This window comes from Channa argus, chromosome 1 (genome assembly GCF_033026475.1).
Source record: "Channa argus isolate prfri chromosome 1, Channa argus male v1.0, whole genome shotgun sequence".
In the NCBI taxonomy this organism is placed as follows: Eukaryota; Metazoa; Chordata; class Actinopteri; order Anabantiformes; family Channidae; genus Channa; species Channa argus.
Genome location: NC_090197.1, coordinates 16,139,118 through 16,166,258, shown reverse-complemented (window position 1 = coordinate 16,166,258; position 27,141 = coordinate 16,139,118). Strand labels below are relative to the sequence as shown.

Below are 27,141 nucleotides of genomic sequence, written 5' to 3'. Positions count from 1 at the left end.
TAGCTGTTTAATGCTTTATTAGGAGTGATGAGGACCCTCATTGAATGGATGGATGGATGAATAAATGGATGGATGACAGGTATTGAGTGAGGGTGTTAAGATCACCACAATTGTGTCAGTCTCCGTGGGAATGGAAAGCTGGGTGGATAAAGGGTCTGAGTGGCTTGAGAGTAGAGGCAGGGTTCCAAACACCACCTGAGGCCTCCTCTTGTTTTTGTGTTTTTAAAGGAAAGACATGACATCGTCATTAAGGGACAGGGGGTGTATAGAGAGAGAATCCAGGAGGTGTTTTTCTTTTATTCTCCCAGTGGACACATGCATCTCCAGTCTGTCTGCAGTGTTTCCTTTTCCAGTCCAGCTTTACACATTTTCTCCCTTTTACACAGATGAGTCTTTCACTTAAGTTTTGTTGTGATAACATAATACGCGTGGGGATTAAAACACAGATTTCAGAGAAACACCTCGCATGCCCAAGAGATGTGTAGCTGAGAAATGCAAAAGAAAACATCAACAAGCCTGTGCATATCAAGTAAAAATGTAGAAGGTTTTTACTTTATCAGACAACGCTCCTCCCGGCACTGACTTTTTTCATAATATGTCATCTTTGGCACTCAACATACAATGTAGTTTATCTAAATTAATATGTTTTTTTTTAAAGCTTAGCATAGATGCAGTGCAAGGGGGGTTTTGTAAAGTTTTTATTGTTATTGAATGACACAAAAGAATGTACTGCATGTACTGTCTTGTCAATGAAGTTCCAAATAAATCCTTCCATGATATAATTGCTTTACAACATCTAATGATGAATCTGCTGAAACATTACTTTTCAATTTTGCTAACATGAAAGAAAAAAACATTTTTGTGGTTCAATTTTCTTTATGACTGCATGATTCAGAATCTGTCACTTCTCCATCCATCCATCCATCCATTATCTTCTGCTTATCCCGAGTTGGATCATGTGGCAGATGATTCAGAACCTGTCACTTCTCAGTCAGCAATAATCAATATGCAAGTCAGTGGTTTCAGTCTGACTGGAACAGACAAGTCGGGGTGGCAGAATTTACATCCTGCAATTTACATCCTACAATGCAGTAGTATAATTTTTGATAATGTACAGATGCTGTTTATGTTTGTATTTCATGTACATGTATTTCACATTTTTAGGTATTGGCCATAAATCGTATTTTTAAAATAATTTTCACATCAATGCTGTCAGTTTTTCAAATACAGTTCCCTCCAAAGGTTATGCAAAGATACAGCTAATTGTCACTTTGGGTTTAAGTTTCAAAAGATGATTATCAGATGAAAGTTCACAGTTTCAGCTTGATTTGATGATATTTACACCTTAAACAACATTGCACATTTTGTATCCGATTACTCACATTTGTTTCTCTTCCAAGGGTACTGTATGACTGAGAAGTATTTCTTGTTACAGAGGGGAGCCCTGTGGAATTGATTTCCTCATAATAAACGAGTACTCTTGGATTTCAGCTTGCTTTTATCTGAAGAAAAACCCAAAACAACAGTTGTGACATCTACAACAACCTCCACAGAGTAAGGGTGATGGTAGACAACCCATCACATAAAGAAAACCTCATGAGTGTTACTCCAGTACTGCTCTTAGGGTGAAGTATTTTTTTGTAGCTAGTTACTTTTTAGAGTGTTAATATTTTATTTTGTAGTATATTATAATAGATACATTTTTTTATATTTGCCCCAAGATTACCAGCTGAAGAATTTTATTTCAATATAGGACTTCAAATAGAAGATATAAGTACCTCCTCCACAAACAAAACAAAAAATTGCATTAATAAAATGGTTTCTCTACCTGTCACTTGATGGCTGCTGTTTTTGTTCCACACCAAGTTGGTAAAGGTGACAAAGATCTTTTAACTTGATTTTATGAATAATTTCAATTAATAATTTCCTGATGTGTTGAATTCTTAGAAGCAAGGTTTTGAAGTTGTTCGTTCATCTAAAGTAAACTTTGATTAAACTTAACCAGATCTAAACACGAATTTAGTTTATTCATGATGATCAACATTATTGATGAAGTATGAAATGTGGACTGGACTTGCACATTCATATTATCAACAGCATTAAGTCTCATACTTTTTAAAATATTTAGTTTTTATGTCAGTAAATTAGTCTTATTAATTCTTTTCACACTAGGGTACTTGTACCTTTGCATCTAAAGTCAATTGTAAAACTTTATGTACCTACTTATTAAATTTGCACTATTACTTGCCTATTGAGTACTGAAGTTCTGTACTTCTGCTACCTCCACCTGCACTTATATAAAAACAGATCTTCCTGTTGCCATTCTCATCCCTGCTCCACTAAGAGACTGTGGCTCAGGTGTTTTGTCTTGTAGATACGCAGAACAAAAAACACGATCTGGAGGGGTTTTACTCAATGTGAGAAGGAACGTGAGCCTGAAACTGTCCTGAATGAGAGGACTATAAAGAGAAATGGGCGTATGTATCTCATATTCCACTCTGTGAAGCTGTTTGTGCGACCTGTATATTGTGAGACGAGCCACTAAGCAAAAGCACATTCACTGCTTTCCAAAACAAAGTTGCCGACGTCACAACTGTAGCTGCAGAACAAACAGTACAGTCATAAAACTCTCACAAGTCTGTGCTTCTCATCAACACCAACATAAGTGTTTTTTCAACACACCCACTAATGTTACTACATGCAAAAATGTAGAAGTTACTTTTATGCACTTTGTCCATGTGTGTCCTCAGCACGCTCCTTCCTGTTTACCATCAGCTGTACTAGTCCTGCATGTTCCTAGAACAGGAGGTCTCCAGAGACATTGGCGATGGATAAGTGTCCACTCCTCCATGGAAAAAGGGGAGCAGCCCTCCACACCATAACAGTGCAGCTGGGATCCCTGGTTCTGCTGCATACGATTATAGGAGGACTGTGATGCAATAAAAAAGAAAGAGAGGGATTGTTCCTCAGGATCTGCCCACGCCATTTGCCTGTCATGTCCAGCCTCAAAGCCAAGATCCTTTATCCCGATTTTTCCTCAGTGAACACATTTTGAGCCAGTGAAGGAAGTACCCACAGTGTACACACAGTGAGGGCATGTTAGTATGTGTATTGTGCATTTCCCTGACGTGCACACCCTGAGAGTTTATTGTGTATGTGTAGGCTGTATTGTTACCGTGTGTGTACTCAGCTTTGTCTTTTTTTGTCCTTTTGGCTTATCCCGTGAGTTCAGGGTCGCCACAGCGGGTCATTGTCCCCATGTTGATTTGGCACAGTTTCTATGTTGAATGCCCTTCCTGACACAACCCTCCCCAATTATTACCGGGCTTGGACCGGCACTGCACAGCTGGGGAGGGGAATGGGCTGTTAGGGGTTCAGTGTCTTGCCCAGAGACACTTTGACATGTTCCCGGGATTGAACCACTGACCTTGTGGTCTGTGGACGACTGCCTTTCCAACTGAGCTACAGTCTATTTTTGGTAAATTACCTCACACACAGAAACACTTTTAATTTGATACATTTCCCTTTTTTTCTGCTGCTGCCTTGAAAAAATAAAGGTCAAATTTGAAGATCTCTTAAAGCCTGAGTCAATGCAGTCTATGTCAGACCCTTGTCTGTACGTAGAAAATGTACAGCAGTGCACTGGGGTTACAACACACCGCCTACAGATCTTGTGAAACGTATTTCTAATGGCCATTCAACATGATTCACTCTCCTTTTCTCCACTGAGTAATTGAGAATGAATCACACACACTCCATCCTCTGTTGACTTCTGCTTCTGATTCAAGGGGCTTAAAGGTTGTCACTCACCGTCTTCAACAAATGGCCCACAATAAAGCTGTTTTGCATTTTCCATCCACAAAGCATCACCACTGTACTCTCATGCTACATGTGACTTATTTGCTGCCAGTGACTGGCAGTTCTTTATATTTTAGTATGACTGAAGTCTTCAGTGGAAGGTGAACAACATTTACAGTAAATGGTGTAATACCGACTGAGTAGGTGGTAACAATAACGTACTGTTAACATAGCCTGTTAACATAGCCTAGAGTAGTAGATATGAGGTTGTGTAACAGGTGTTGAACCTATAATTATTGTGCTATGCAAAAAAGGCTGAACTATTTCAACATTACTGACAGAAACTGTTAGTTTCATTTCTGTCACGTTAGTCAGAGACAATAGTTTGAACTTTTGTACATACGGTAACTTTCATATACATTCAACTGTAACTCATGTTTTTTTTTCTATGAAGTGAGTCACGTTGTAATTTTGTTATTTAATATTTTTTTATGCTCATGTTTACCCATCCCATATATTGCCCAAATGACAAATGTCTGTTCAGCTCACCTTAAAAAATGATGATAAGCAAAAAATAATGTATGTGCTTGAGCATTTAAACACATTTTAGATTTTTGGTCAAATATCTGAGTCATTCTGATACTTTCAAACAAAATTGCTAAGTGTATTATGATACTATATTTGCTAAAATCCGTGCAAGTCTGCAGTGTGTAGGTAGCAAGTAGGATTTGCTGATGTGTTAACACTGACTAAGTGTCTTCAAATATTATTTTTATGATTAATTAACCACTTTCCTACTTCCTCAAAGAAAACTACTCAAACGTTCTTGCTGTGACCATTAGTGCAAAACCCAAAAATAATCATAAAACACTAGAAAAAATTGTTATTGTTATGTTATTTTAAAATTGATGCATTTGGCAGGATTTCATTTAACAGTTCATCTCAGCAACACCTAACAGGGTCTCGTTTTCTTTATATGTTCTACAAATGCTATTTATACTCAACAAATGCATTACATTTGTGTTGTCAGTGCTCTCATTTGTTCAGACAGCATTTTTTCAAAAGGCCCTGCCCTGCTCCTTAATCTAACCTGTCTGACACTCTGCGGTATCACAGTTATTGATTCAGCCTTTAGTTTATTGATTAACTCAGCAAGGGTGCAATTTGGGCGTGGGGTAGAGGAGGCCATAGAACAGCTGCGACCTTTGGGACCACCATGTCTGTCTCCTAAATGCCTATTCAGCATTTTTGCTAGAAGTATACAGGACAACTGAAACAAATTGGGAGTTAAATAATCTGTAAAGACACAATATGGAATGATCTGCATGAATTTCACTGATTGTGTAATCAAATTTCAAAATATCACTTATGGATTCCTTGAATGTTTTTAATTTAAAAAAGAGATGCTATTAAAAAGAATAGCAAAATGTGACACTTGGTGGACATATGCAAAAATAAATAAATTGTATATTATGTATGTGTTATGTATTTGACCATCCTAAACTGCCTAATAAAACTCCACTCCAGAGGGTGTTTGTAGGTTTCTTGAAGCTGGAAGGCCTTCCAGAAATTTCCTGAATGAATTGAAGTTATGCAACCCTGTGACACTAGATGGCAGGCAGTGGTAGTAGTACTGTGTCTGCCACAAGTTGATTTGACCCTGCAGTAGGGAAACACCACTGATAGCACAGTGGAAACCAAACTGCTGGTGCTGTTGGTGAAAGTGACAGGAGAAGAGAAATCCAACTAGAAGCATGGAGTGAATAAAGAGGGACTTCGTGAAAACCTTTTCACTTGCTTCTTTCCTGATAAGAAGAGGAAAGGCATGAAGAGATAACCAGCCAGTGGGAGTCACAAAGAAGTGTATGAGCGAAAGAGGGAGGGAGAGAGAGTGAGCAGGGGACAGGGCAGAGAGTGAAGGGGGGTCAGGGGAGTGGTTAGTCCTCACTCACTGCCTTTATATAAGGACGACAAAGTCTGACAGAGCAGGTCTTATGAGAGAAAAAGGACTTTTCTTACCATTTTTTCTCTACCTGTGAAGTACTTAGTCAGAAACAAAGTTTCTATCGGATAAAAAAAACCTGGATTTTACTCTCAGCTTAAGGTAAACTATCATTTTGTATCTTCACTTTTCTTCATCAGTGGTGTTTTCTGTCAAACTCAAGGCAGGTGTAAGCTGAATGTCACAGCATGGTTTTCACTGCTCACATGTTACTTAACGTGTTATACTGAAATGGGGAAAACTTTTAGGATATTCAGCTTCAGGTGTTTGTCTCATTCATTCTCTTCCTCTCGGTTATTATTTATCTGTATTGAGTCAAAGGTGCAGAACTGAAGTTGGCCAAGTCTTAGTTGGTGCAACATATTTACCTTCTGGGCGTTGGATTGTAGGAAACAATATTCAAAATGTTATAAATAGGTCCAAGCATATGTGTGAGGGTTTTATTTTTATTTCAAAAGGTTGTGGAATCCATTGGGTGTGTGGCCGCTCTCCTTGTGTTATTCATAGTAAAACTGATAATACACCAGCAAATCCTATCACTCACCTGCGGTGGTGCAGGCTTTATTAGACACCCATACAGCAGTGTGAATGTTCTCCACTGCATAAAAGTAGACCTGGACTGATAATAGTCAATGGGTGTGTGATATCCGGTGGAATTGAGCTAAGAGGGCTTGTATACCAATATACTGAGCCAAGATCCTTAACTAATCTGCAGGGTGGTGTAGTAATATGTTAAAGTTCAAGTGTGGTTAAAAAAGTCAAGGATCAGAGAACAAGTGCAAGAGAGATATAAGCCAGGACACTGAAGGGTTTAGTATATTTAAATCTCTTATCCATACTGATTGTTATTTGGTCTAGTTTTTTAGATGTTTTAGATGAGGTCTAGTTTAGATCAGATGTCACTGATGTTTCTGCTTTCAGGGCACTGAAATCACAAACTGAATTACCACATTGAAAATGTAGATTTAAAAACCTTCAGTAAGATGATTCTTCAATAGAAAGTAGTTTCAAAGGTTCCATTCCAGTGTCTGAGACAGAGTACAAAACCTGGGCAAGTAAAAACAAAAACAATCTGATGGCTAGGTAACAGTGAAGGTGAGAGGCAAAACATAGTTTTAGTGAATTTACACTTTAGTAAAGAACAAACAACATTTATTGTGTTATTAGAGAGCATGGTTTAATAGCTGTCAAAAAGCTGTGTGTGTGTGTGTGTGTGTGTGTGTGTGTGTGTGTGTGTGTAGGTGTGTGTGTGTGTGTGTCTGTGTGTGAATGTGTATGAGTGAGAGAGAGATAGAGTGAGACAGAGACAGAGACAGAGAAGGAGAGAGACAGAGATGCTGTATTAAGGCTTCATTTGTCTGTGTGGGATCAGTATCTTGGTTACAGCTCTTTGCAGCACTAAAGGGCCATATGGCATCTTCAGTGACACCCTGTATGACACTTGTTTTTTATACAACTGAGACAACATAAGGGACATGAGTTTATATATATTGGAAGCTTTAGTCTTTTGCTCAGCATCAGATGTTGCTCCTCATTTACTTGGTATGTTTGATGTGTGAGGTATACAGTTTTTATTTTAAATTTATAGTTTGACTTAGAATATGGAGTTATTCTTAGATCATCTGTGCTCATCTCTTGTGTTTTTTTATACCAACACTTTTTCCTAAAGTTTTTTGAAGCTACTTGTGGGTGTTTTATTGCACCACTGTTCAGAGTCTTAACACAAAACCCTTGTGTTAAGGAAGAGACCTGCCTATTCCATGCTGCCATATGCTTTAATGTGTTTGTGTGTGTGTGTGTGTGTATGTGCATGCGAGTGCCTGCGTGCGTCCACGCGTGTGAGACAGCGGGAGTGTATGGGGTATTTGTATGAGTGCGTTTCAACTAAAGGCGCAGTCATGCAGAAAACAGCACAGCAAAGATCCTTTCCGGGGTCTCGCTTTCTGTTCAGAGTGCCTATTGTATTCTGAGATCTGATTGGATAATTAATGATGCTAACCCAGTCAGCAACCTGAAATAAATAGGAGTGATAGCTGTGAGTGCTACTTTGTACCATCTAACATCATGCACTGCACTGTTTCCCTCTGTCTGTCTTGTTTCCATGGCCCAACATGTTGCATAGATAAAATTTATTGTTTCTGAGGTCCAATAATGCTGTGTGAGGACAGTAAAGGTTCATCCAAACTGTTTCCTAGTGAGATTACATTGACTTGGATAATGAGACATTATTTCTGTGACTATGATAGGGACTTATCTCAGATGGTAAAGTCTCCTCCCTCAGATTAGTAGCTGCATTGGAAGGTCTCTCTGTTTAAAAACTTAAATATTTGATAGAGACATTTTATAGTTCAGGTTGGTTTATATGTCACTATAAGGCAGCAGAAAAAAAAAAGGCTAAACACAAGCATATGCAGTAAAAATGTTTCCACTGGAAATACGGGAACGGGGAACACAAAGGTTAACTGTAGAACTGGTCTTTCCATCATGCAACACATTTAAAGTGTGCTGGTTGTATACAGTTCTTGTTTTCCATCACTTTCTTGCTGAGTGTATTTTTATATCTAGTTATTGTTTGCCTTGGCAATTTAAAAGGAACACTAGAAAAAGTAATTAAGTGACCTCCACGGATCATGTGGATTTCCCTCTGGGCTATTTGCTGCCAGCTTTGTTATTCATAGTTGTGTATGTGAAATACACATCAGGATATCGATAGTGTATTGGCAGTGATTCTACCCTATTTATGCTGCGTGCAACTCTCTTCCTGTCAAGTGTGTATTCTTGGGAAAAATAGACAAACTTTTACAAACCCCTGACCATATAACTGTTATTGTAATTTAACAGCCATTGTTCATAGCATCGCTCAAACAGTATCTTATTCAATTTCCTAAACTACTTATTCAATTTCATGTCCCCTTTATTTCACAGACTTATCATGAAACTCATCCTGTTGACTGTGGCAGCGCTGCTCCTAGTGGTGGAAGACGGCACTGCGGACAGAATCCTGTCCAGAAGAACCAAGAGGGAGCTTGCCAGCCCGCTACATGTTGGTGGCATCAGGGACCCATTTGGCTCGTATTGCCAGAGGAGAGGAGGATGCTGCCCCGGCAGAGACGACCTGTGCACAGTGCCCTACCTGGACACCATCTGCTACTGCGACCTGTTCTGCAACCGCACTGTCTCTGACTGCTGCCCTGACTTCTGGAATCACTGTTTAGACATAGATCCACCTTTCATTGGTAAGTAACAGTGTCCAAGTCTTGGTGTGATTCAGTCAGTGCTCAAGCAAAAATATTTATTTGTGTATGTGTGTGTGTGTGTGTGTGTGTGTGTGTGTGTGCCTGTGTGTTTGTGTGTGTGCATGCACCTGTCAGAGAAGCTCAGTCATAAAATAATGGAAGTGGGGAGGGGACAGAGTCCCATTTTTACTTCTATGAAAACTCAAGAGCAATTTAAATACAGTTCTTAGGTAAGAGTTCAAATTTAGCTCTTTTTCTCTGTGTAATAATTAATCTCCCTACACAGTCATAGTACCAATCTCTGAGAGCCAGAGGCAGCAGAGGCCTACCTGAGAACAGAGAGGGAAACAGTAGGCTTCTTATTAACTCAGACAGAAGGAGGGAGGATGGGTGGATGGAGGTCAGGACAAAGAATGTGGGCTATGTAGAGGGAGGGACAAACACATAGGCACAGTACAGAAGGTTGAAGGGTCGACGCAGGTACCTGTTCCCTGGGCGACAAGGTAGAAAGTATCATGAGGAGCGACGCACACAGACTTACATATTCAAGAGCGTGCTTACAGTGATTTTGGACACAGTCACAGAGCCTGTCACACACTGTCAGGTCAACAGAGATTCTGCTATATCAAATCCCACTGTGTCAAAGTGTAACAGCAGTTCTGCAGTAACAAAGTCCTGATGGACTGCGTGAGACAGCTGTAAGGGAGAAGATGGCTATCTGAGGACCTCAGTCATAATTCACTCAGAGGACAGCTGGCCTACTCTCACACCATAAATTTTCATTCAGCCCAAGCCTTAAATTTTGTAACAAATTCACCCTGACAGCACCTTCCACTGTAACTCACCTTGTAGATAGACCTCAGTGTGGGCCTGTCACTAAGTCAATATAGTTTTCAGATCTCCCAGTGAGCATTGTTTAATCTTCAAGTGAAAATTAAAAGCAATGCTAGCAATTTGTCACTGCTAAATCATTTTAGCAAAGTGGCAGCTCATAAATACTACTATAAGTTTTTGGTGCCCAAAAATGGATGTAATGTAATGAGGCCTCTTCCTCAGTCTCACTAGAGTTAGCGAAGTTAAGCATAAGTTGGTGAAACCATGACAGGGCCTGGGAAGCCTGGGAAGGCAGGAAAGTAGCTAACACCACATTCCTACACTGGATTACTGCAGCTCAGAGCTCCTTAGACCTCAGAAATTCAGTGTGTTTGCTCACACACACCTGCACACACACACACACACACACAAATGGCCACTATACATAATGTCAAGTCTGAGTAGCAGAGACTGGGTTTCTGTGTCTCTATATGCTTGATCTTTATGTCCTGTGAGATTAGAGCATGAATCTTATTGTTTAGCCCCTTTACAGCTGTGTGGTATCAAGTTGTTCGTTTGTCTCTTTTCAGGCTCTTGTGAAAGGAATGGAAACAAGTTTTTTACAGGGCAGACATACAAAGACAACTGCAATTTATGGTATGTAAACCACTCTTTCTTCCTCAGTTTCTCTTTTTGCTTTTAAAATTTTGGTTCTCTTAAGTACCTTAGGGTTTGAAAAAAGAATGTTTCAACATTTGACAGGTTTGTACCTGTTGATCTACTTGCTCTAACACTTCACCTGAATCATTAAATGTTTATACTGAGTGAAATATTCAAGCCAAAGATGACACGTTTTTATGGTTGCACCATTACAGCAAATAAAAGCCTGTGGTGTTGCATCACATTTCTCCCAGTTTCATACTGACATGCAATGCTTGCTGTTCTTAAAACCTCGGGGATCTGTGCTGGAATTTAAATCAAGTGTGGGTTTACAAAATATTTGTTTACACAACATGTGCTTGTAATAAGAAAAAGTACTGGTGGCTTTATGGCGTAATATTCAGTTTCATATGTATGTTTTAAGGGGAAATCTCTCACTGATTACATAATTGGCCTTTATTTATACAATTGTAATGATATCGAAGAGAGTTTTTCCTTCTGCACTATGGAACAACCCATGCTGGAAACATGGCTAGGCCAAGACTAACTCTAATCATTAGGCCTAAATGTCTAATGCCTAAAGTAATGGCTGCTTTCTAACTTACTACTCCTAAACATCTATTGCTGATAAATAAAAACCATTAATTTACAATATTCATTTTTAAATCAAGTAACAAAAAGCTCTGACCCTGACCTAAGGTTAAGAGTTTCTTGAACATTTTAGATTATTCCTTAATGCCAGTAAAGTATCTTTTATCTCTGTGGCCTTTTATAGCCCCAGTGGAAGAGAGTTAATGTGGCTGTTTTTAATTTATGTGAATGATGGACAACAGTCAAGGAGAAGAAAAACAGTTCTCAAAAGACTTGAGGGAGGATTTTAAAGTTGTGAGAGTAAGAAGTAACTGAATTCTGCTCTTATCCTTCAGTGTGATTTCTCACACCTGCATGGTTTGATGTTCATCAGACTTCTTGTTTGTCTGTGTACATGTGTGAACATGACCTCTTGCACAAAATGTTGATTTTACATGCACTCGTATGTCTGTTGTATGTTTATTATCATGCAGTAACACACTGTTGATGTTTGTCTAAATCAAACCATGCTCAACCCACTGGTCTCTGATCTGAAATATGAGTCTAGGAGAGTGCTCAGTTAAGATTGACTTAAAGGTTCTGATTGCTGTGTGAAGAGGCGAAGATGTAAGTTGATAAATGGCAGGGCCAATGTTTCTTCTTGAGAGAAGACTAGTTGAGGTGGAGTAAACAGAAGCTACTTGGTAAAAGTAACAGGTCAACAAAAAACAACATTTATGTGCTAACTCTCCACCACCAAACAATAGAGCCCTGTGCACATATGCACGTGCCTGCTGGGGAGACACAAATGAACGCTTGAAAAATGCACAACAACTTAGGCACAGAGGGACACACACACTCCCTTTTTCTATACTCCCACACTCTGCACTTATTAATTTCCCAAATTTACGTCCTCCTAGGTCTTTTAGAATTAGGGCTGCAGGGTGGAGGGCTTCTGCTTTGACGTTCAGCTCTCTCTCTTTGCCCTCCAAAGTCTCTCATTAGCAGCGATTGATCCCACACATGGTCTTAGCTGTACCTCCTACACGTCTTCTGTGACTTGTTAGTGTCAGAAATATCATAACTTTACTAAATAAGTAGAAAAATTTTTACATCAGTGTCAAAATGAATATGAAAATTATCTATCTCCTCAGTATTTTATAGCTTAAAATTACTCCTGGGCAGGTTGTCAGCAGTCTACAGCAAAGAAACACAGCACACTGACTGAGCATGAAGCATGAAAGCAGTACTTCTTTTTGCAGTAGCGTGTGCATGTGTGAAGATGTGGCATAGAAATTGTGGATGTCTTGGTAGCTCAAGCGAGTCCTTTTCTAGCCTCAGCCGTTGCCATCCTGGTAACTCTTTATCTGCACCCAATGAACCGAAACGTGACGCATCCTGCTCTCACGCAACCTGAAGAAGCACGTCTCCTCAGCTTTGATTTGGCAGCACCTAAGACTGGTCTGCTTCCCTTTGCAGAATGGACAACAGCTAGTAGAGTTATAAGGGTTTTGCACATTTTCTCAGATGACGTGGATGAGTGAGCAAACATAAAAAGGGAAACATGCCTCTGTTCCAGTTGTTTGGGCTGAATCATGAAGAAACGTCATATCACATAGGTGTGAACATTGCCTTTTAGATAAAGGTGTCTGCCTCAAACAGAAAATAAGAGCAGGAATGTCACACGCTGCCCTCCTGTCCCTAGTATGTCTGTCCTTGTGTTGTCTAGTGCCATTACCATGTGAATTTATTTTTGTTTTTGACCGACCGGCACATTGCTAAAAGCCTGTGATCCTGCTGCACTCAGGTCATTGTTTCTTTCCTCTGATCACAAGCCATCAGAAACTGGGCAGACAATCACAGATCTAAACATTGGCAATGTGTGTGTGTGTGTATTTGTATAGATAGGTGTGTGCTTGGACACTGTGTCTGCATGTGTCTCAGAGACTTGGCACCAGGGAGTTCAGTTGGAAAAGTGATACACACTCTGCAGGCTTCAGTGTGACTAAAGCGGAATTTGTTTAATGGCTCTCAAAGGCAGGTACCCTTCTCTGTAAACATGATCATGTCTAATGTACAGTAGATTTTATGGTTGGCAGTCGTCTATACAGTACATTCCTCTATGGAAACATGCCTCGTTCTTTGTCTCTTGCTAAAGTGCAGATTTTATGATATTCAACAGCTGACGGCTATGTTATTACTATAGAAAGTGATGTGTAGTTTCTTTATAGCCACTTTGTTGTTTTAGTAATTTTGTTTAACCAAGTTTTGTTGCAGTTTAGTTTTATTTTTTAAGTATGATCAATCAAGAAACCTTTGATAAAGCCTTAAAATATCCAAGGTGGCTTGAGAGTTTTTTGCAACTCCGTCATTCATTTATAGTTTTTGTGGCATCATTAGTATTATGTTTTATGAAGTTTGTGTGTAGCAGGCTTTTGTTTTAAAATGATAATAGGATAGGGAATGTCTAAATGATCACAGTGTGAACTAACAAAGTAAGGTAAGGAGATTTTTTTTTCTGAAACTGTCAATTTTGTGCAAAATATTTGTAACAATTTGCTTTGAGGTATCAGATGAAGGTGAGCTGAAGGAAAGCACCGTGTTTCTTAATTCTGGAAGTGACTCATTTGTGTGAGTCAGCTTTCTGTCTGGTCAAGTTTTCTTTAGACGAATTAGTGTAGTACGTCTACTTTACTGAGGCATTTCCATTAAAGCATACAATACTACTGCTTCACCACATTTTACATTTGTATTTGCAGTAGTTGACAAAAATGCTTATCAAGTACCTCAACTTTCAATATTGTTTTATTATGTTTATGTTTTATTGTGTATATGTTTTGCTGATAATACTACTTGAGTTTTAAAAGTAAGTAGTTTTAAAAAAATAAAATGTTTATTTATAAAGCTCTATTTATAATATTGTTGTAATGGTACTTTTACCCAGTAGCCACTTGTCTGGTACTAACACTGTTGGCCATGCACAATGACACACTCCTTCAATGAGTCATCAGTCCAAATTTTCAATGTCTGAGCATGTAACATCTGCACATCATCATTAATATCCTGTTCTCTTATCTCCTGTCATCTTCCTGACTACTTCATTCCTCCTTCTTTTTTCTGACTAAAACTGGGTCTGTGTTCTGCAGCCATAAAAGGCTGAATGTACTCTTTAACCTCTCCCTCCTTTTCTCACTCCCTCCCTTTATTTTGAAGTCTTTTCCAGATACCAGTAATGAATTTCTTGTTTGGCAATTCCACTGAGACATATTTTTCTAAGATGACATTACTGACTTTAGCAAAAATATGGAAATTGACACACAGTTAAAGCTGCTTGTCCCTGTTAATAGTTGCGATACTCTTTGTCTGTCTGTACTGTAGTACATGTGGGACCTCAGGGCGATGGGAGTGTGAACAGAATGCCTGCCTGATAGAGCCTGACATGATTCATGCAGTCAACAGAGGAAACTATGGGTAAATCTTAAACACACCTACACATATATTTGATGGCACATAAGAGACAAACATGGATTCAAACATTTTTTTGTGTTTTCAGGTGGAAAGCATCTAATTACAGTCAGCTGTATGGCATGACTCTGGACGAGGGCATCCGGTACCGACTGGGTACCCAGCGACCGTCCCGAACTATAATGAGCATGAACGAAATCCAGGTACAAAACAAAAGTGTGTTTGGTAGTGAGGAATGCAGGGCAAATTTAAGTGACAGGTGAGAATGGTAAAAAAAAATTGTTGTGGCTTCTCACTTCCTCTGGATGTATGATTTATGATATGGTTGGAAATTTGCTACAAGTGAGTGCTGATCAAAACGTTTTAAACTTAATTATGGTGGCTTGATGGTATGTGATGTGTCTCCGTCTGGGACCTCGGCCTACTCTGATCCGCTCAGTCTTTGTTTACATTTTACCCAGACAGATTACATAAGACGGAACCAAAACAACGGGCAGAGAAGGTGGAGGGGGAGGGTGGGTCCCTCCTCCTCAGTCTGCACCTCCCCACCTTTACTATACATTCCTCCATTCCTTCATCCATCCTCACTCCCCCCACTATACCTCTCCACGCATTCCTTGACTTCTTCTGTCTGAAACCCCTCACAACTCCCCCTTTTCCTCTGCCATCAGCATGTCCCTACCTGTGCCAGAAACCAGATCAGAGCCTTGTAGCCCATTCATAAATCCCCCTCTCCCTCTTTTCCTTTCTGTCTGCAGACTCCTCTTCTGGAAAACTGAGAATTTGTCAAATAATTTATATTATATAATTCATATTATATAGTATATTATACCACATACTTCCTGCATTTCCTTTTTTTGATCCCACCTTTAGGTCAGGTGCTTCTGTTGTCTGAGGTTATGGACTTTGATCTCTAACCAGCAGCACATTCCTTCATTATGTATGAGGTGGCTGTCTGTGCCCAGAGCGCCTCACTGTTAACCAGGAATGCAGCACAGATAGCCAGACTTTCTGTGTGAGAGAGGGGAAGGCACTTGTCCAGAAGCATGTGCTTACACATAGCTGGCAGATTAGTAGGTCAACCAATCTCGGGTGAGAAAAATCGATCAAGCGTGTTTGGCATCTGAGAAGTACTTGAGAGTGGATGTGCACTTGCAAGAGAATGATTGCAGTCTACAAGTTACGACCCATCTTCATAGTAACATCATACTCCACAGTATTAGAGATGGATGCCTCCTTCAACTCAGCAGGTCCAAATGATGCATTTGGTTTTACACTGATCTAAACAAACAGCCTTGTGGTTTAATGGAGAGGAACAGGATCAATGATTCCTGTCTGCCTCACACCACATTCAAAAAGGGTTTATGGATTTCACTTCTGTATTTTCTTGGTAAATCAATGAGATATTGCCCTGTCAGTCATGACAATGACATAAATATAATAATGAAATATGTATGTATCATCAATGAGAGTCTAACATTGTTTCTGACATTGCCTTACTCCACTCTGCTGTCAGATGAACATGGATCCTCAGAGTGATCGTCTGCCACTCTACTTCAACTCAGCAGAGAAGTGGCCAGGAAAGATTCATGAACCACTGGATCAGGGCAATTGTGCTGCTTCATGGGCTTTCTCAACTGCAGGTAGTTATATGAAGGCCATTCTGCACATAGGAGAAATGCATTATAAGACGCACAGTAAAAAAGGAACGTTTGGAGCAAAAAATCATGCCAAATTATTTTTTCATAAAAAGCGGGTAGTATAAATAAAGAAAAGACTAAACAAAAACTAAACCTTTTGCCAGTGTTTACACGGACATGAGAACTTGTTTGTTTGAATAAATTGCCCCTATTTGTCCTTATGTGCAGATATTTGTACTTGCAACAGATCACTGACATTGGTGGTCACATAATTTATCTCCCTAAAGGAATTTAGGGGATAAAATTAAAAACTCTTCTGATTGCAATTTAGATTACAGCCCACAGTTTACAAGGAAATACACTGAACTTACTGTGTACTTATTAGTAACAACGATGTACCTCGACAGTACCTATGAATACATATTTGTTGTTACTTGATAACAATAAGCAAACTCTCGGGAATAACAGGGTAACAAAATGAGAATAAGAAAAAGTATTTTGTAGTTAAGGGGTACAAGAAGAGGGTAAGAGGCTCCACTTCAAATTACATCCCTCATTTATTGTACCTACTGTATAACTGTATAATTTTTGTCTAAATGAAAAGCAATTATGCTTAATTTTTATTGCCTCAAAGCCTGGAACACCAACTTACATAAGTTGAACTTATAAAAAACTTATTAATATATAATTAAATATTACATCATAGGTGCCATAAGTTTAGAGTTGAGCCTCTTAGCCTCTTATCCGTAGTCACACTGTAGTTACACTGTAAGAATTTGCTCGCATTATGTAATATTTAATAAGTACCCCATAACTAAAACAATACTTACACTGTAGGTATTTTTCTTATTCTCATCTTGTTAGCCCATTATTCCTCAAAGTTTGCTTACTGTTTTCAAGTAACAAAAAATATGTATCTATAGGTATTGTGGAGGTACACCATTGTTACTTATAAGTACACAGTAAGTTTCCTATACTTACTATGTAAGCCAAGCGCTCTAATTGAAAGCATTACATAACGTTTTTAGGGGGGAATATGTTAATATTTTCTATGGTTATATTGTCTGTCTACATTTTTCTCCAGCTGTGGCATCAGACAGAATCTCCATCCAATCGATGGGTCACATGACTCCTCAGCTGTCCCCCCAAAATCTTATTTCATGTGACACACGGAACCAGGGAGGCTGTGCTGGGGGACGCATAGATGGAGCCTGGTGGTATCTCCGGCGTAGGGGGTAAAGACTTCCTTTTTGAATGAACTACAAGGAAAAATACTGTAATTGCACTGAACGAAGCTATAAGCACAACCTGATTGCAACGTTCTTAACACTTGATCTATTTTATATATACCCCATTCCATTACAGAGTAGTGACAGAAAACTGTTACCCCTACCAACCCCAAGAGCAAACACCAGTGGAAGTGGGCCGTTGTATGATGCAGAGTCGCATGATTGGCCGGGGAAAAAGACAGGCCACACAGCGCTGCCCCAACACACACAACGACCACAATGACATCTACCAGTCTACGCCACCCTACAGGCTCTCATCCAATGTATGGACAAACAACACATGCAAAGACAGATGCACAGATAGCAAATACATACACACAGCTTTAAGAAACTCGTTGTATCACTTCCTCGTGGAACAGTAGACTTTAATCTCTCTTTAATGTTTTGTTTGCTTTTGGACACTTTCTCATCCATACTTCACTCATTTGTGAATGAACAGCAATGTACAGAGTTATATGCTCGAAAGCAATCATCACAAGGGCAATAGTTAACTTTCAGGAAGCTGGAGTAAGCTGATTGAAACATACGACATAATCAGTCTATTCTCGTTAGTGAGGTAGTTTAACCTGAAATATATTCGATAATGGTGGCAGTCAGAGAATTGTATCAATTTACAGGCTGCACTTAGGATACCATCGTCCATAATCTAATACAAGACTTAAACGTGTATGTAGGCTTAAATGTCTAAAATCAAATAGCTGAAATTTACTTATTTTAGTCAATAATCAAATGAGAAAATATTCATTCTACTAAGTTCACAATAAAGACACAGCCAAAAAAAAAATCCACTTCATGTGCAGAGCATATCTGCCCTTTCCTATCAACGTAAGGTATCAAGTAACGTTCATTATAAGCGCATCCAGAGGCCGTCTCTGTATGCAGCTACTCTCTCCGCCAATTCAAATTCAATCACTGAGCTGCAGCCAACTTGGGGTTTATCAGCCGACATCCATCAGTGCTAAATGACGGCTAATGCCTCTAAAAATCATTACAGCCTGTTGTTTCTGTCTCCCAATGATCTGTAAAGTCAATAAGCCAGTCATTAAGGCCAGGGGGCCCTGCTGGACTCGATCTTGTTATCTGACTTTTAACATTTAGGGAGGTTGTTTTCATCCTCTCACTGACATGTAAAGATCTTTGTAATCTCCCTCTTTCTCTCTCCTCTTTGCCTATAAATCATTCTTTCTATGTTCTCTTTTAGGAAAAGGAGATTATGAAAGAGATTATGGATAATGGCCCTGTACAAGGTAAAGCGATGTCTTTTTGTGCATGCGTTCTTGGTAAACATATTTGTCATAAATATTTGGTTGTCAGCACTTGCTCCCAAGGGGGTTTTAGTTTTTAAACTCCACACAACACTAAGCCCTGAGGAGACAAACAAATTCAAACATGTGCACCTTGAGGCCTCTTGTTTGGTCTTAAATGGTGCCATGTTTAACCTTAGGATTGTAATAGTTTTGTCCTGGGTTTCAACCTTGGCCCCAGTCACCTGGTCAGAAACTATGGGGCTTCATGTCGGTGTGATTGAACTGACCTTTCTTTACAAGCCCGCCTTATTGTCTGGTTCTCATCTGGAATATTGTCAAATACACTTGAATAGGAGTCACATGTCTGTGTGTGTTTTCTCTGGTGCTCTATGAGCCTGTGCCAGCTTCATGTTTTATTGTTTATCATTCCAGGAGCATTTATTGGCTGCATGACAAGATTTCTTTTTGCTTATAGGTTTGTGCAGTATGTACATTGCGTGTCATGGTGACATTTTCATTAGAGTAGCAGTTAACACATTTTTCATCCTGCATTTAGTGCAGGTAGACATTGTCTTAGCTGTGTATCTGGAAAGTTGTTCCCATTGTGCTGAAATAGGAAATTCGGCCCCCACCCTCACCCACCCATACACACACACGTACTTGCCTGATGTGTGGGTGGATGTGAGTCAGGGGAAAATTAGAATTTGTTTGGTGACATTAGATAATTACTTTTATATTAATCAGTGTCTGAATAAGATTGTTATCCCCTCTCTGCTATATTTCATCCAGCAGCCAAAAGTGTAGACATTTTGGGTGTGTGTGTGTGTGCGAATGGGTGTGTGTGTGTGTGTGTGTGTGTATATGTTAGCATTATACCAGCATACTAATTCCCAGCCTGTTTGTTCTTGCAGCTATTATGGAGGTCCATGAGGACTTCTTTGTCTATAAAAGTGGGATCTACAAACACACTGACGTCAGCTTCACCAAACCTTCCCAATACCGCAAACATGGCACACACTCAATCAGGATCACTGGGTAAGTACCTGGTACACAGTGACAGTTCAAAACAATTGTTAACCCCCTTTTTGCCTCGTTTTGTTAATAAATGGTGTATTAGTCATAAAAGATATAAAGGCTTTGCTCTAACTAGTTTGACTCTAGACAAACACTTTTAGAGACAAACACTTTTAATATTGTGTTTGTGCCTGTGGGCCTGTGTTTGATGATGAAAGCTCTAATCTAACTTTTGAACAGGAAAGCCAAATCACACTCTGGTCAAAAACATTTGGCTCTTGTCCAAATCTTCCTGTGTCTCATTTTACTGTTGCTATGCTCTCACCAGATGCCATTTTAGCAGAAAAGTTTTTATTTTGCATGAATCTAGTTTTAATTAAGTAGCTGCTGGTATTGGGTTTCTCTAAATGATTCACCTGTATGTGTGTTTGCATGCAGCCCAGACTGCAATACGTGTGAATACGCTTCCCACCCAGTCTAATGCTCTGGAGACACACCTTGGCTCCACTCCTCTGTCTGCCCTAGACAATATCCCCCTCCTCCATCCTTTTCTGTCTACTAACTACACCGACCACAAATATGCAGCCAGACGGCTCCTACACCTGGATTACCTGCCCCCACCCTCATATTTCCTCCATCTTCATTGCTTTCCTGCCACATCCCTTTTCCCTCTGTTTGTTGTTCCACATCACATCTCACTTGACTCCTTGTCTGAGTCAGTGACCATCCAACTTTTCGTTTTTGTCACCTTTCCCACTTCTTTTTAAATATTTAACAGGGATTTTCTGTGTGTGTCATCGATTTGACCATTCATCTAAAGTGTTTACGTTTGTCAACACGACAAGACGTTTCTACTCGCACCTCACTTTCCTAATTATAAAAACTGTAGTACTGTATCTCCTAATGGGTCAATAATTGAATGGGAATAAATGGGTACTTGTGAGCATTTGACTGTAGCTCACCAGCTGACTTTGTCTCACATTTGAAAAATATCCTTTGTGAGAAATAAAAACTCCAGAGACGGAAGTTATATAAAGCTCTCTCTGCTTTTATCTGATTGGCCCATGTTGAAGCCAAATTAGACGTTTACGAGGGTTTCTCACATTTGTTCCTTTTCATGTGCATTGCTTCCATGTGTATTTTACGACATTTCATCTATTGACTTCATGTTGCATGTATAGACAAGTCATGTGTATGATAAACATACAAACCCTCTCCCACAACCCTGTGTTTAGCTTGTTTAACACACATACTCGAGAAGCCCGTGCTTTCCCAAAATGTTTTCTGTGGATGCAAGTGTTTGTTCACTATGTTCATGTCAAGATCACACTCTGTGGACTGTAATTACATTTCTGCACACTTGGTTTTTCAATAAACTGTGTGATTATGCTGGATGAGGCTGAGGATTCCCATCTTTCATGAATGCTTTATTCTCTTTGACTCCTTATGTCAAAGCTGTAATTCCTCACACTCACTGGTGGTGAGGAATTACGGGTGGATGTGAATGTACCAGCGATGCAAGGTTTGGGACCGATAGAGTGGATAGAGGAGTCGATATTTTGGGCTCCAACCTGCCAGCCATAGACATCATTGTGTTTTTGTAGGCCAAATCCCATAGCAGTGTGTTCCTCTAAGCCCATGGCCTGGGAAAGTTTGTGGAAAGAGCATTGAGATCCACTGTGGTGGAAAGTGCATTGTGTAGGTTGCTGATCCTGACTGCACTGGACAGAGAGCGGGGGATCAATAACCCAGACAAGGGGTCAGGGCGGGCCGACGAGCTTTGGAGAAGGGCGGGGCACATGGGCACAGATGTATGCTCATCATTGTCCCAAGATGAGCAAGTGAGCTGATTGGAGGCCAGATAGGAGAAAAACAGTGGTCTGATTCTGTCTGGCTCTCTCCATACCATTAAGGAGGGCAGGCAGGCATGCCTGCAACCCATTTTATCTGCTCAGTTTTAAATTGTAGCTGCATCTGTGGATCACACAGCTGTTTCTAATGTATCTGCTCCTGGTCAAGCTGATGGGTTGGGAGAATGTTGGGCTAATAAAAGTCATTCCTTGATAGAAGATTTGCATCAATGTTCAGGCTCCTGAGTTGGCAGAGTCTAAAACCAGTCACTCTATTTCCCAGCATTCCTTTCCCTCATAAAAGACAACAAGCAATTGCGCACCGGGAGTCTCCTGGGAAATGAAAGGTCTGGAGTGCAAAAACAGGATGAGAATTGGCTTTGGGAGAATGTTTTGATCATGATGAGCAGAGACAGCAGGCATCTAAAAGTTGGCAGAAGGCAAGCTGAGAGTGCAAGGCATGATGGAAATTAAAGGCTTTTTCAAGTTGTCACGCTGGTAATGGAGAAGTGTAAAATTAAGTTCAGATTCACACATGTACACTATGGTTACACATTTTTTATTGTAATTGTTGTTTTTTGCTGTCTGAGATGATATTTATTTCCTCATAAATAACAATTTGCTGTTTATTATGAACAATATGGAAATGACATAAGTATATGGGAGTTCTATGTTGTTTTTAAAGGAATATAAGAGTGGTACCTAGGTGGTGTCTGGATGGTGTCCAGTACTCAATTTTCCGGGTGTTGTTTAAAACACGCTAATGCTAATGCTGCTTCCTTCTTTTCTATATCAGTAATGCCAAGTATGTCCAAATGAATATATTCCATGCATCCTTCTATATTTTTAAATTTGCTGTGCACCTCTGACACAGCTATGTTGAGGATGTTTGGCTTTTACTTTCATGTATGTTGAGTAACCATTCTCTCTGCCTTGTGAACCAGTTGGGGAGAGGAGAGAAACTTTGATGGCACTTCAAAGAAATACTGGGTGAGTCTTATTTTTTTTTCCTGTTGTGTAGCTGGCTCAAAATCCTATCTTGCATGTTCATTTTTATTTACACCAAAGTGTACAACAATATATATGCATTTCTTATTGACAACATGTCAAACCTGTAGTTGTTTTGACTTTATCCTTTAACCTGTGTATTACATTCCTTTTGCAGATTGCTGCCAACTCCTGGGGAAAGAACTGGGGGGAAGACGGCTACTTCCGTATTGCTCGCGGAGACAATGAGTGTGAGATTGAAACGTTTGTCATTGGAGTTTGGGGCAGGATCACAATGGAGGATATGCACAGCCATCATCATCATCACCATCGTCGCCGACATATTTAGAAATAAAGCAGATGTTAAAAGCCCATTGAGACAAAGCCAAGTGACTTCATCACTTTTGTGTCCACCAAGTTGGTTGGGACAGCAACAAAATTAAGCCCAGAGCCCCTGAACTGTCTCATTTACTACTTACTTTACTCTGGGGATCCCATCCTGAGTTATCTTCTCATGTATCATTATCCTGTTAAAAGAACAACCATTGATAATTTCTCCAGTAACTCAAGGTTTATGGCACCAAAAAACAACAACTAAGATAAAGTTGCTTTATGTTGCCGTGTGTTAAGGCACCTCAGGTACACATTGTTCCAAAGACCACACTTTCCATAATAGTCATTAAAACATCTGCTGAAACATGTCCACTTCAAGGTGGTGGATTACAGAAGAAGAAACTTAAGCTGATAGTATTTTTGTGCTCTTATGTGTCAAATCTTTAGTCTCTTCAAGCTTATTAATCAATAAGCCAGATGAAACAATTTTAGAGGGACATCTTGGAAAAGTGGAAATCTGACCGACACATATCAAGCCTAACTTTGTAGCTTGATAATATACCTTAGTCATACAGTATGTACTTGTCAGCTATACACACAAAGACTTTGGCTCATTTCCTTAGTGTTAGAGAGGATGTGTGTAAAGACTTAGTAGCCATTAGTAGTGACAGTAGAGTTCTCACACATTCCAGGAAAAAGCAGAATCCAACACTGGAAACAAAGAGATATGTTTAGAGTACAAGATTACAAAACCTGGTCATTTTTTTTTGGAAGATTTGCCATGCCAGTGAAGCCGAGCAACAAACATAAAGGTTAGAGTTTTCTGAATCAATATAATTTAATGATGAAACAGGCTTATCTAGGCTACAATATGTTATGATATTGCTTCACCAATTAAACATGTATCATTTGTTCTTGGCTGCAAGTGACGTAAATGACTTTAAATCATGGTAGGTGAAAATGATGAACAATGACAGGGATTATTTGAAAAGCCATGCTACCATTATGACCCCACCATCTCATTTAAAAAGTATATCATTGATGCATTAAGAAGTTGAAAAGATTGTAATGCCTTAAAGAAACATTCTTGTTTTTTGTGTATAAGAATCCAAATGTGCTGTGTTCTGTGTACACTGTTACAATTTGAGCTACATGTTATTTTGTGTTGCAGTTACAGTATAAATGTCTATATTGCTAGTTTTTTCAAATTGTACTGTATGTAGTAACTTTCATAACACATTCATCACTCCGTTGATTTTCTGCTTGTGCTTCTGCATAGTTGTGACAGTGTGAACACAGCAAGGAAGATAAAGGGAGACGTACGGCTACTAAAGTCCAGTCTGGGCTACAATATCTTCCTTGCAATAAATGTATAAAACCACTTCTAACTGAAGATAAAGCACCATTTCAAGTCACAAAAGTTGCAGATGAGCTGTATGGCTTGCTAATGTTTTCAGTTTTATTTTTCTATGTTTACTGTGTTCTGCTGGAAATTTAATGTTCCAGCTCATCATCTGTGTGCCTATCGTTGCTGTAGTGTCACAAAGCTATTTGACCTCTTTATTTCAATTGTAGGCTGATTGAGGGATATTCATATATTTTTTATGCACAGCCTCCCTTGAAAAGGAAAGAATAGTGCATTATTGCTACTTAGTGTTGTGCTACAAATTTAACATTTTTATTTTAATATCATCATGTCATGTGATCTTTAAGGTCCTTCTGTCTACCCCTTCAGGTGTGGATGGTCTGGTTGGACGGTTAATGTGCAATTTGGTGGAAGGGCTATGGATGGATTAGCAGTTATTGCATGTTGGTCATGCAATTAATCTTCACCTATATTTTTTAGTAATGAGTAAAAAAGGTAAGATTGAGGTGTATTAACATGAGATGCACAACATTTAATATACAGTGAGAACAATGTGAAACTGAGCTTTTTGGTCTGAAGACTATAATTATATAAGTCTTTATTTTTTCACCTTTCTTGAAAAAGCTACTAAAGCTCATTGACAAGAGAGAGCCAAAGAATAATGAGCAAAACTAGAAAGGTTTATGTTACTGTGTTACAGACATTAAGCAGAACTGTATTTGCTTCATTGCATTTTGGGCACAGAGTTGGAAAGTGTTTACAATAATACAAAATATTTCATGACCTCTATGCTCAAAAGCAGCATCCATGTGAAATGTCAGAGTTCTGTACTGTAGAGACATGATAGGCCAAATGTTCCCTAAATGCATCTAAAAGCTAAGATGACCCTTGACTGATTTTAAAATGTTGGGTAAAATCATTTTAGCACTAAAATGCTTCTGACAAAGGTAATATGGTTTGCACCAGGGCCAGAGCAAAACTGACAAGTGAAAAAATAATTTCATTTCCCCTGAGTACAGACATCTTATAGTCCATTTCTTTTCCTTATGCACATTGTTAGTTTTGAGTTAAACCCTACACACTGTAGACACTGGATATATAAATTAGTGTGTGATGTGAAAGTTAACTCACAGCCTTCTTATAGAAATGTTTATGAACAACATAGGGTATATCTCACGTTACATACTATCATTACATAAAGCTCTCTGCAAAACCTAGTTTTACACACGCTCTCCCCTCTAAAATCTCCAGGAGCTGCAGCAGACATCCACTCTGAAGTTGTGAATTTAATGTAAAATGAACCACTTCATATTCACTGACTTGTAGACTTTATTTATGAAAAGATGTGTAAATTATATACTTTTATTATTCTTTTTTCCTGTGCAATGTTTTGTTATCTCGTGTCTTTTGTATTGTGTGCATGAAATACAATTCCACGTTACTGTTCACTTGTGCAACGCAATAAAGTCTTTCCAAAACCACACTGTCTCATTGAAAGATTCTATCTTGGTGAGATAAATTAGAAGATGTGTGATTTTTAGGAACTTTTCAGGATCAGTGAGTTAGAATGAAAAGAACTGGTTGCATGGTGTTCAGAGAAAAGCTGCATGATGGACGAGACAGATTTTAGAAAGTCCTGCTGTGTCAGCGTACTCTTTCACCTCTGAAAGTTCATCTCAGTCACTCCAAGCAAATGTTTACTTTGTATATATATATATATATATATATATATATATATAATCCAATTAGTGTGCATATTGTTGTGCTATGTATTTGTCCTTTCGGCCTATCCCGTGGGGTCAGAGTTGCCATAGCGGATCATTGTCCGCATGTTGATTTGGCACAGTTTTTACGCCAGATGCCTTTCCTGATGCAACCCTCCCTAATTTCTACTGGGCTTGGACCGGCACTGCACAGCTGGAGATGGTTCACTATCTTGTCTTGTCCAGTGTCTTGCCTTGTCTGTCTTGCCCAGAAACACTTCGACATACAGCTGGGACTGGGAATGGAACCACTGAGCCTGTGGTCTGTGGACGACTGCCTTACCAACTGAGCTACAGCCACCCCCTACTTTTTTTTGTTAGTGATCTGCTTATGAACAGTGCTCAAACTGTTTTTGACTAAAACCTTTTAAGATTATGCATATACATAGACTTATACAGTCTGCAAGATGATATGATGAGTGAAAATAAAACATTTATTTGTTCATAGTGACCGTTACACATATGGCCTGTGGTATGCTGGTGTTTAAAGTGAAAGAAAATGTCTTTACCAGTCATACTGGTCAAATATATTGATGACTAGTAAATGCAGATTTGGACGTGTTTGATCCTCAGTTGTTCCAGTCCACATCAATTTGTGCAAGCCACTTAATTCTAAGTCCTCTCTTGATGTCTGTGTCCCTCACTTATAAATTACTTTGAATTAAAGCGTCTGCCAAATGACTTAATGCAAGATTAAACTATCAATTTAATAACAAAGTAGGGTTAATATTGCACAAATAGAGCACAGTGACAAAGAATGCTACTGCTTTAAAACCAACAATTAACCACCAATAATTTAATCAAATTTGTTTTCTGATGCGTAAGTTAGATTTTGTTGTGATTAAAATCATATTGACTTTGTTGTGGCAACAATTAACACCTGCCAAGATAGAAATCACTCTAAAAGTTGTGGTTATTGCTCACCTATCATAATTGCTTACTCGTGATGTGAAGGAGGAATTCATGTTTCATTACGATGTAGTGCTTGAATTGAACTTTTCCTTACACGTACTGGTACTTGTCAAACTTTTTATTGACTTTGAAACATTTTCCGACCTTAAAATCCACATTATCAATATTTGCTTCTGTCTCCATGCACACAGACAGT

At 39.1% G+C, this 27,141-nt stretch overlaps 1 protein-coding gene across 2 annotated transcripts; it reads left to right on the top strand.

Annotated features, from left to right (window-relative positions):
• The first annotated feature begins 5,741 nt into the window (after window positions 1-5,741).
• On the top strand, window positions 5,742-25,751 carry tinagl1 (tubulointerstitial nephritis antigen-like 1). 2 transcript variants are annotated; one of them, XM_067501524.1, is made up of 12 exons: window positions 5,742-5,902; window positions 8,726-9,036; window positions 10,440-10,506; window positions 14,458-14,550; window positions 14,633-14,747; window positions 16,061-16,187; window positions 17,269-17,419; window positions 17,550-17,736; window positions 18,675-18,720; window positions 19,632-19,755; window positions 22,529-22,574; window positions 22,750-25,751. In XM_067501524.1, exons 2-12 carry the CDS (start codon window positions 8,733-8,735, stop codon window positions 22,918-22,920), a joined length of 1,431 nt encoding a protein of 476 aa, XP_067357625.1. In that variant the 5' UTR covers window positions 5,742-5,902; window positions 8,726-8,732; the 3' UTR covers window positions 22,921-25,751. The 2 variants fall into 2 exon arrangements, with proteins under 2 accessions (XP_067357625.1, XP_067357635.1); XM_067501534.1 differs by lacking the exons at window positions 22,529-22,574; window positions 22,750-25,751 and adding an exon at window positions 20,173-22,512.
• The last annotated feature ends 1,390 nt before the right edge of the window (window positions 25,752-27,141 follow it).